The 11,351-nt window shown below is 44.9% G+C and overlaps 1 protein-coding gene and 1 pseudogene across 4 annotated transcripts; one reads left to right on the forward strand and one right to left on the reverse strand.

Annotated features, from left to right (window-relative positions):
- The first annotated feature begins 3,330 nt into the window (after nt 1-3,330).
- LOC103655921 (probable calcium-binding protein CML12) lies at nt 3,331-5,933 on the forward strand (annotated as a pseudogene).
- A 660-nt stretch (nt 5,934-6,593) lies between these two features.
- LOC100276791 (uncharacterized) lies at nt 6,594-11,106 on the reverse strand. Of its 4 annotated transcripts, none has more exons than XM_008678757.4 (9): nt 10,235-11,106; nt 10,066-10,134; nt 9,834-9,916; nt 9,650-9,723; nt 9,465-9,517; nt 9,068-9,107; nt 8,804-8,958; nt 8,373-8,481; nt 6,594-6,998 (listed from the first exon to the last, which is right to left on the reverse strand). In XM_008678757.4, exons 1-9 carry the CDS (start codon nt 10,613-10,615, stop codon nt 6,883-6,885), a joined length of 1,080 nt encoding a protein of 359 aa, XP_008676979.1. In that variant the 5' UTR covers nt 10,616-11,106; the 3' UTR covers nt 6,594-6,882.
- Nucleotides 11,107-11,351: the final 245 nt, after the last annotated feature.

Below are 11,351 nucleotides of genomic sequence, written 5' to 3' on the forward strand. Positions count from 1 at the left end.
TCATGTTCATTTCGAATCTTCAATAGAAAAATATGGTTGTATTACAGCTGATGAAAGTGCCAGCACACTTCTTTTCGTTCTAGGCGTTCCTCAGTGGACTGTGGATCTTTATCTTTGGCTAGAAAAGAAAGCAAGATATAGCCGACAGTTTGCAGGGCTGCTACTCACCTGGAGCGCCGGGCAGAGGGACCAAGACCTTTCGGTAGGAGACTCGCGAGCTCGACGAGGAGCACCGCAAACTGGCGAGCTCGACGAGCGCCGGGGTGCTGGGAGCAGTCGGGGAGGAGCCGTCGGGGAGCCGGACAGAGAGCGAGAGGAAGAAACTCAGCTCGCGATCCGTTCTGAAGGAGGTTGGAAGGCCGATCCGTTTTGACGAACGGGAAATCCAAATCTTCAACGTAACAGCAGCTGGCGACGGATTAAAGTGCCCACGATGACAAATTTCCAAACGGAAGCCTATTATAATACTAAGATTCCAATTGCAAGGTTGGGGGTACCAAACTTCCGAAGCCCGCCGTTCGGGATACCTCAGCTCCAAATAACTCGTCCAAGTCACCGTCGTTTGCCTCGGTTCCACCATGCGCCATGCCCATATGCCACCATCGTCCATGGCTGCACGCCGTCATACATGGCGCCTAGCCGCCGTTCTCCGGCCGTGCGTCGCATTCCTCATCCTCGAGCGTCGAGTTTCCCTGGCGCTAGTCTCCTCATCCATCGCCCTCTGGTACTCGACCTCGCTCCTGGATTTAAGGGGCAGACTAGGGTATATCTCACATATGTCCCAAATAAAATCAACACCTATAATGACTCTTATTACAAATAAAATGTTTTACAAAATAACTAATAATAAATAGAACGAGCTAATATTATTAACAAAATATCTTACAAAATAACTGATAATAAATAGAACAAGCTAATATCACTAGTATTTCTTGGCTCCATCAATCTGACTAGGAGATGACGACACCTAGAACTCGTCAAACTCATCGTAATAGTCCTCCTCTAGGGGCATCTGCTCTTCACATGTGGGGAGTTTTATTGCAATAATGAGCCCACAGATGTTCATCGCTTAACAAGTGTGGGGAATAATATGCATGAGCTCACTTACGATGGGGTCATGTATAGTGTAATGTTGATCAACAAATAATGGTTAAAGCATAGCATTGCTTTTAATAAATTGGTCAAATTTTATTAACAGTTACTGGGTACAAGTAAATATCATTCCAATAAAATAAGAGATTATAATTAATAATGAAATTCACAATGGGATGCATATGACACATTAAATTTAATTCCATATGTTACTCATGTGAGGGTCTGACCCCTCATAACCATGAGCATGGCTGATATATATATCAGTTTTACATTCTACACAGGTTACACATCTTTACCCATAAAATGTGTTCCCTTTGTCATCTCGGGTTGATCAGACCCGTAAACACTACCAATGTGAGTAGACGAGGGTACAATGCTAAGCCTTTACAGAGTTCCACTAGAGGAGAGAACCCGCTACAGTTTCCGGACCGAAAGCAGTAGGAATCCATCGTCCGAAAAGCTAAACAGACAGTCCGACCTGAGGACCTCCCTACACCTACACTCCTCCACCCTGCTTGCCCCTTTCGAGAAATGGTTAACTCACACTAGTTTTCCTGATTAATCAGTCAATGGTGTCCTATTCCACCCTTGTGGTAGCACTATTTTTCCGGGTGGTCGCTCTATGTTCCAATTAACATGATAATCTTATCATGAATAGTAAATAATCCATAGACAATAAATAGCATGATCTTGAATAATATGTATTTTAACACCAAAAACCACATAGAGCAATAGCATATACTACCCAAAAGTTCAGTGGTAAGCAAGGTATAAAGTAGATCAAACTAGGGTAACCTATTAGGTCCCATCAAATTAACCTGAGCATATCGTGGTAATTAACAGGAACATTGATGGGTAAAGAAGAGTGATCAAGGGCACAACTTGCCTTCAACGAGCTCCTGCTCAGTATTTTCCACCTGTTGTGCTCTAGACTCATCGGTCACTTGCTCGTCTACTCGCAACAATACAAATAAACAATATACATAGGAGAAATTAACATCACACCAAACATGAGAACAAACTATGTAATAATGTTCCACGCATTACCACGAGCTCGTAGGTTCGAGAACCACTAAAATTAGAGTTATGGTTCAGAAGATATAGTTTTCTAAAGTTTTAGTTGATTAAATGATAATGATATCTTTTATGTTATAAATTATGTGAGAAACATATTACAAATAAATAACTAATTCAATATCTAGTATAGGTTATAACTTGATTAGATATCATAATTTGGTCAGATTATAATTATAGATAAGTTAACTTTGATTAGCAAGCTTAATCTACTAAACATAGATTAAACAATGTCTAATTATAAAAATATGGGTTATGACAAAACTGTTATTGCATAGACAATGTTATTACGAAGCCATCACAGCTGGAACGGGTTAAATCGGAGCTAAAACAGAGAAGTTATGTTTTGTCTAAAATTCCTAGATTAATCTTTTTACACCTTTAAAGATTATCAGCTTATTTCCCTAATTTATTTATTTTATTTATCTGAAAAATGGACGGCGGACACTATTTCTATGAAATCCATGGTTTACTCTGTGAATACCAGGACCTAATTGTAATGATTTTATAAAGGGATAGGATTGCGAGTTCGTTTTCCCAGAAACGAAGGGTTTCTTAGAAAAATGGCAAGGCCGACAGTGGCCGCCAGATGTGAGATCTATGGCTCGTTTTACTCTACACGGGTGATGCATTACGGTCCTTGGATCAAGGATCCGCGACCTAGGTTTAAATAAGAGAAGGGGTATATCTCTTATTATCTCGACAGTAGATGTGCCGATGAACGGTCATCATCCACCCTGCCCATAACGCAAATGACGACGACACAACGTAATTACGTGGCGGAGCACTGCCAGAGTATTGCGCGACAACGCGCTCCCGGGCCCCATACTCGAATCCCCCGGTGCTATGCCTAAGGAATCGCAAGGTGAACGAGACGAATAGGTCCTTGCCACGGGTCAGACGACCGACGTCACGGTCTACGATGGTCAGCGGATGCGCGGCGGAGTGTGACGATGACGAGCAATTGCTCAGCCCTGGCCTGGTCTCTTGGCTTCGTTGGTATGCGGACGCACTCCCTGGGCCCCTTTGAGTCACCCATACGGTCGGTCGGGCAACGGCAAAGCCAATGTCGAATTGGCCCCGCAGTGTCCTACCCTAGATTCCGCTTCCTCTCACCCTCCCGCGAGCTCTCTCTCTCTCTCGCTTTGTTGTTGGTGGGTCATGGCGATGGAACGAAGAGGTGGAAGCCCCGGCACCCGGTATTATAGCCCCAGGGTAGGTCGGTTGGAGGGTCCGTCGTAGCGCCCCCAGCTTCGCGTGGCCATTGCTTTGAGGTGGGGAAGAGCAGCAGTGCATACGGCCCCATGTGTCAATGGAAACGTGACGCCATTGGTCACTGGTCCAAAGGGACCCATGCGCTAGAGAAAGAGCTTGGTGCGCGTACGAGGTGGAGCTAGACAAACGGGCCCGAGCTGCAAACGAGGGGAAAGGGAAGAAGGCACGACGCTATGGCTGACAAGGGGACTTGGTGTCGGCGCCAGATATCCGGGCTGAGCGCAATGGCGAACTAGGCTGGTCAGATTCGGCCCAGCCACGAGGAAAGGCTTTCTTTTTTTCTTTTTCCATTTTATTTTTCATTCTTTTGTTTCGTATTTTATTTTCTTATTTCTTTCATTTTCAGAATTCAAACTAAATTCAAATATAAGTTTAAAATTTCAGATTTTAAATTGTACAGTAAAATTCTAATATAAGGTAACCCTCACTCTAACATTTTTATTATTCTTCTATTTTTCCTTATGGTTTACTTATATTAATGTAATCCACTTAAAATAAAGTATTGCTCCTTGACTCAAATTTCCAAATTCAAATTCAAATAAATTCGAACTTCAGAGTTTAAATGTTCTATTCATACAGTAATGGGATGGAGTTAGTATTATGTAGAGTTCTCCGGTTTTGTTTATGTTATGTCTGATTATGTTGGTACATTCGTAAAATAGGTATTGTCGAGGTTACAATGATGATTTAATTGTATTGATAAATATATATGTAGTTGTATATAAAGTGTTGTAGAAACGCCTCAATTATGCATTGTTGTAGTTGTGTTCATGATTTAGAAGTAATCGTGTTGTGTGAAGATTAGGTTTAAGATACAGATTATTATGCGAGGGGTGTTTTAGTGAATGTATAAGTTAGGTGTGATTGAATAAGTTCTATATTTGTGGAATATGGTACATTAGTGATGCAGTTTATGTTACTAGCATTTTCTTCTCAGTTTGCTTGCATTTAGCTATTTGGCTTTCATCTCCTAGTAAAGTGTATTGGTTGACAAGTATATGATGTATGGTCAAATTAATAATGTGAAGGTTAGGTCTAGTGTTTCTAACATCTAGTCGATAGGTTCTTCTAGAGTTGTCTATGCCGATTTTAGTTAATTGGTACAATAATGTCTTGTTTTAGTAGTTGTTGGATGCTATGTTTGTTGATTGATTAAATGTCATAAATAGAAGTTGAGCGCTTAAGCTAAACCCTAAACACTAGCCCTACGAGGGATCAGTCCAATTTGGTGAGCTGCCTGCAATCACAGGTTAATTTGGTGAGCTGCCTGCAATCACAGGTTGAAGTGGCCCGAAGGGGTTTTTGTAATGTGACCGTTGGGAGATGTGATGTTTTACTGTGCGACCTTTGGTTTCTCGAGTCGTTTTTTTGGCTTATAAAAACCAGCGTCGTCCATGAGGTAAAACTTTCTCACAACGGTTTGCAAACACTCGCCACAAATCATCCAGCGCCACTCAAGCTGAGAAAACGCTCGCCGCCGGTGAGCTGGCCCATGTGAAGCAGACTGCTCGTCGCCGCACACGACACGTAATGATGTCTTCTTTGTCGTCATCCGCTAGTCGAGGGCGCCTTGACGGTGATTCTACGACGCTTATGGATTATACTAGGTATATACTCGTGCGTTGCAACGGGAGACACTTGTGCACGCATAGGTCACTATTTAGCGATGCTATCAATAATCAACTCAGCAATCATAACAAACATCGAAATCTGCCATTTCAAACAACTAAAATTAGCTCAATGCCACTATTAATGAAATAGACAAATCCTAAATTGATAATACATGATACGATGATATACCATAGCCTTCATATAACAATTTTGCATTGTAGGGTGAAAAAATATAAAAAGGAGATCCTAAGCCTATTGAAAAATATAAAAGCAGTTGAGCCAGCTCCGGGAGCTCTTCGTCCGCTTCGACCTCGACGGCGACGGGAGCCTCACCAAGCTGGAGCTGGCGGCGCTGCTCTGCTCCCTAGGCCTCGCCCCGCGGCCGGGGACGAGATCCACACGCTCATCGCCGCCATGGACGCCGACGGCAACGGCACCGTGGAGTTCGACGAGCTCTCCTCCCTGGCGCCGCTGCTCCTGGGGCCCTGCCGCCCCGCCGTGGCCGTCGACCACGCGCAGCTCGCCGAGGCCTTCCGCGCCTTCGACCGCGACGGCAACGGCTTCATCTCCGCCGCCGAGCTCGCGCGCTCCATGGCGCTCATGGGCCACCCCATCTGCTATGTCGAGCTCACCGACATGATGAAAGAGGCCGACACCGACGGAGACGGCGTCATCAGCTTCCAGGAGTTCACCGCCATCATGGCCAAGTCCGCTGTCGACTTTCTAGGCCTCGCTGCTCTGTGACTTCCTCTCTCTCTCTTCCTACACATCGGAGGCGATCTCCTCCTCTGTTCGTGCGTTCCTTCCCTTTTCTTCTCCATTTGGCAATTGCCAGTGCGTGTTCGAAGTGAATTGATATGTGATGATGTCTGTAAATATGCTGTGATGTTCGCGCCTTGCGGCTGGTGGCGGGCGAGGGTCGCGGCGTACGGGTCGCGGCAGGCGGTTGGCGGGGGTCGCTGTGGGATCGGGCGGGCAGTTGTTAGGCGGGGCAGTGCAGTCTTAATAGTAGTATAGATATAGATTGTTGTGGCCTGTGTCGTAGACTAATGGCTCGGTCAACTGGCTGGGCACAGTATGGCCCATAGCTGGTTCTGATTTAATAGACCGTGCCGTGATGGTGATGTGTCTAGATGGTTGTGCTTGAATGGGTCCTGCCTTGTTGTGCCTAGATCGTGTCGTGTCCCCGGCCAGATGCCCAGCTTGCCCAACGCCGTCGACCTCGCATTGCCGTGCGTGTGGCTGGCAGTTGTCAAAAGGATCGTGAACCTGCTACAGAGAAGTCAAGGCGCTACAGCAGCCAGCAGGGAACCAAGGCACCGCACAACGATACAGCCACCGCCACAAAAATGACAGCCAATCAGGCTGTCTGCTTTGTTGCATACGGATTGCTAATTCAACTTTACCCAAAGAGTACAAGTGAACTTTTGGTGCTGGAGGGGCAAAACTGTCAAAAGCGCGACAGAAATAAAAGATAAGAATGCCAGTTTGCGACTCCAATCCCATGTGCTAAAACCGCTGACCTTGAATCCTTGATGTATCAAGCCTGCACACATTTTATGCATATTATATCCAGCACTGACCAACAGCAATAACAGCAACCAAACCATAGCAAAAACAGTGACTAATTTCTTTCTTTTTCCTCGAGAAACATCATATCATTTCACCCTTATGTACCTGACAATATTACACTGGAGGTAAACCTAGGCAGTCAAGGTACAGGGAAAAAAAGAACAAGAAACCGTTTGCTTCTTTTTCTTTCCCGTTGCGGTTCTAGGGCACAACTTCGCAAGTGTCGCAGATATCCAGCCGACGAAGGAGGTTAGGCTATCGGTGCCTCGCCGGGAGCCCACCGCTGCCGCTCTTGCGGATGAAAGCGTTTCTGCTCTTCGGCTTTGGTATGTCATTGATGTCCATCACTTGGATTGTCCTCTGCTTTTTGGCTGTGAAAAAAAAAACAATCGTGAGAGAAAAGATAGAGAGATTAAGCCATTGGTGGGACTAAAACAAGATTAAACTGTTAGTCTCTAATCTCTCAAGAAATAACTAAAACAGACTAAATCATATTAATTCCACCTTTTGCCCCTATTTTATTTCAGTTGAACTAATGACGGAAGAATACAAAGGACTATTTTGGTTCTCTTATAATTCATTTAATTCTTTTATAAATATTTTAGGTCATAGAACCAAATAGAGTATGGACTAAACTTTAGTCCCTGTACTAAAGTGGAGAATTCACAAAACAGCACCGGTTTGAGAAGAAGTTCAGAAAATAACATCTGTTTTTAAGCAATTCGTAGAACAACACCAGTTTCACCAAATTAATTTAGAAAACAACACTCCATCTATATTTTGCATTCTTTTATTGCTTACACCACATATAGATAGACTAGATTACCCCTATTCATTTCACAGCCCATTTTTATCTCTTTTGTCCATAAGAAAAACATAAATAGATAAAATATACAATCTCTATTTTTATAGTATTAAACATACAAATAGGCACATTTTTTACAAAGGAGGAAGTTTAGATTTAAATGTTGAACTTCAAACCTAGGTATCTTCAACATCGAGCCATTAAAATTTAGATATACTTGGTTCACCGAAAGGTCTTTGAATGTAATTCCTCTGTTCCTTTTTATTTGACATTGTTGTTGTTTTTCAAAAACTTCAATCATTCGCCTTATTAAAAAATAATATGTTCTATAAAAACTACTCACTTCATCCCATAATATAGTTTTGAAGTTCAATTGTTAAATCTAAACTTCCTCCTTTACAGAACATATGTGTTTCTTTGTGTTTATATGTATGTTTAACATTATTCTTAATAATATAAAAATAGTGCTCATATATTTGTATGCATTTATGTTGTTCTTATGGACTGAATAGATAAAACAAATAAGGCTGGGAAATGATAGGGGCAATTTGGTCCATTTCCTTGTGAGCTGAGAAATAAAAAAATTATAGTTGGAGTGCTGTTTTCTAAATTCATTTGATGAAACTGATGTTTTTCTTTGAATTGCTTGAAAACGAGTGCTATTTCCTGAACACTGTCTCAAAGTAGTATTGTTTTGTGGATTCTCCTGGACTAAAGAAACCAAATGGGCCCTAAAAGATTTGTGCCACCAGGACTTTTACAAATCGATTTCTTCAGATAATGACATCTTGTCATTTCGATCACATTTACTAAGAAAGCACCATGACCAGACCAATAAGCAACAATTAAGGCAAGGAAGAAACTGAGATACGATATTTTCTTTAATATCATTATGTTGTCTGTCTGTAATGCAAAATGAGGCATAAACTCAGTAACTTACCATTTTGTGCTTCTTGGTAATTCTCCTGGAGCCTCTTCCTGGCAGAATCAAGCCTGTCAAGGTCCACAAGACTCTGCTTTTGCTCCCTTGTCACTTTCTGCACCGAGAACTGAAAATTATTCTCAGACTTGAATCGATCCAAGGAAATAGCTAGACTCCTTTTCGACAAAAAGGATTTACTAAGAAACTTCTGATTTCGTGGTAACTCCCAACTGTTCTGTTCACTGAAGGTGGGACACGATCCTTTTGCAAGTAGCAATATTGTGCAATTAGTAGTGACATGTGAGGCAAAGCTGGTCAAAAGATGCTTCATTGGGGTCCGTACTCCATACTGACAGGGCTACTTCCAATTTAAACAAAATGCATTGCACAACCGTCGGTATGAAAGCACCGCTAGGAATTAAGGAGAAAAATCTGGTTTAAATCCTTACAGCTGGAGCAGATGACGTGCTGGTGGTAATAGTAGTAGAATGATGATTGTTGTTCATCTGCCTGGAGTTATGATGTGCTGGTACAGGGCTGGCCCTACGCTTCGCATCCATTGTTGACTCAAACCCATTGTTAGCCATCTCTGAAGTTGAACCATCTAAAATTTCAGCAGCAAAGAGCACACTGCCATAAGTACATTACTACTGCATTACTGAAAATACAAAAACTGAATGCTATATCAGTGGAAGATGATATGTGGCACTCACTAAACCTCTGTGGGCTTGGAGAATACTGAAACCCCGAAACCTGCAAGGTTCAAACAACGAAACTGTCTTTGTTACATAGTTAACAATCAATAAAGATAAGGTAAACATACAAGCTATAATAAAATACAGAGGTGTCACCATATATAATAGCTACTGACACTGCACAATCTGTTTTATGTTACTGCTTAGTTTACCCAGCATGAGAAAAGCATGGACAATCAGTAATCACCCCTTTAAGAGCTGTGATTGGTTGGCAAACTAACAGGGGAATAACATAGGAGGGAATATTCCAGGAACGATGCCTTGTACAAGAAAGAAGCTTTCTACAGACAGTGGAATCACTAAAAAAAGATTGAGGTGGACTTATTCAGAGCAATCTCTAAGCAAGAAAGGTTACCCGAGGGCTTTGGTGGCTTCTGCCTTGGATTTTATGTGGGGAGTCACCATCAGCTGCTGTCATCAAAGCAAAAGATTTCCACACATCAGGAGTGTCAGGGACAGTAAGGATTATCTAGAACAGGATAAAAAAAGCTCTCAAAATCCTGAGGCGAAGAGGCTAAAAAACTCTGCACGGTGACATACTCATAACAGAGGCACTGCCGTCACCGCCGGAATTGTCCAGGCGCACCCAGTCGTCCACTATCTCCTTCCACTTCCTTCAAGTTGCAAGCAACACCAGGTTCCACAAAAGAGGATAATTAGACAGCATATTCAAAACCGAAAATCATCTGTCTAGTTCAACAGTGTCCGTGCCCATGTTCATCACCTGATGAGCTGCTTCACCAGCCGCCTGACCTCGGCCGAAGGATGCTTGCGCAGACCATTAACCTGCCGCCCGATGTCAGTCTCCTGCAGAAACACGAACATAAGCTTCAAAACTTTACCCTTCACATGGTTGTTGCTCCTGATCATCTCAAACAAGCAAGAAAACCGATTGGTCCACCCATTGGGTAAGCCAAACAAGAGTGAAAGAACAAAATGGCAAAAGAAAACTTGACCTGGAGTGCGTTGTAGGTAACATCCATGTCTGCCAGGTTCTGCAGCAAGCTCACCAGCTCGTTCTCGGGCTGTGACAAAACACCACAAGCGTGCAGTTTGCGTGAAAAACGACCGCGCATTTGGAGCAAATTTGCGCTGCGAGTTGGTAAAAATGGCTTCTTTGGGGACCTGATTAGGGTCCTCCAAGAAGTCCCTGATGGCCACGATCTTGCTCTCGAGATCAGGCTCGCCGGCGCCGAGCACCTCGGTCTGTGCCTCCGCGCCACCGGCTTGCGCGTCAGCCTCCGCCCACGGAGAAGCCGGAGCCGCCTCCTCGCCGTCCTCTTCCTCCAGCCCCGCGGCCGCTAAAGCGGCAACAGACGGCGGACGCCCGGCGCAGTTGCTACAGCCCGCGGCGGCAGCGTAGAGGCGCTCGACGATGCTATCGCGGCGCGCGCGAAGCTCGTCGGGGCGGTCGCGAGCGGCCGCGTCCAGCGCTGCGTCAACCAGCGCCCACAGGTTGCCCCCGAAGGCGTCCAGCGCGCGGCCGAGACGCTCGCCCCGGTCCATCGCCGGGCAGCCCACAACAGAGAACTCCTCACGACTGCTCTGCACAGACGCCGGGTGGGGCGTCGGATCGCCGGAGAGACAAAGCGGAGGCGGTGGCGGGCGTGTCGGGCCCGGCAAGCGAGCGGGAGGCGGAGCGACAGCGACGGACCCAGCTAAGGCTGCGGCGGTGGATCCAGAATGAGGGAGAGGAGAGAGAGAGAGAGAGGAAGACGGGCAGACGCAGACGGTAGAATTCTTGGCGATATTCCTATCGCTGGCTGGATTTGGCTGCGCTCAGCGTCAATCAGCTTCGGGTGGTGTTGGTGCCGTGGGTGTGGGTTGGTTTGGTTCGTTCTTGCGTGCCCCGCCCCCCGGGGTGTGGGGGCCTGCTGCGCGTTGCGATGCTCTCGGTCTCGGGCCTCGCCGCGCCGGTGGCCGCTTTCCGCCGCCTGGTCCCATGCGCTGTCTTTAACTCCGTTCCGGGGAGTGACGAAAATAGCCTCGGAAACCGCGGGGGCTCTCCTCCGGTCCTACGCCGCATTTATTTTTCCTTCTCGGAATTGTCATCGTTTTCTTTTTCTCTCGGAGAAAACGATGGTTTTTTTTTGGGGAATTGATAATTGCACAAGTGTGTAGCACATGGAATTGAGGTCCTGTTCCAATCTCGTGAGATAAACTTTAGCAGCTTTTTTAGCTACTTTTAGCCATTTGTAATCTAAACAAGAGAGCTAATGGTGGTAATTGAAATTAAACTTTA

The sequence above is a fragment of the Zea mays genome, chromosome 4 (genome assembly GCF_902167145.1).
Source record: "Zea mays cultivar B73 chromosome 4, Zm-B73-REFERENCE-NAM-5.0, whole genome shotgun sequence".
NCBI lineage: Eukaryota > Viridiplantae > Streptophyta > Magnoliopsida > Poales > Poaceae > Zea > Zea mays.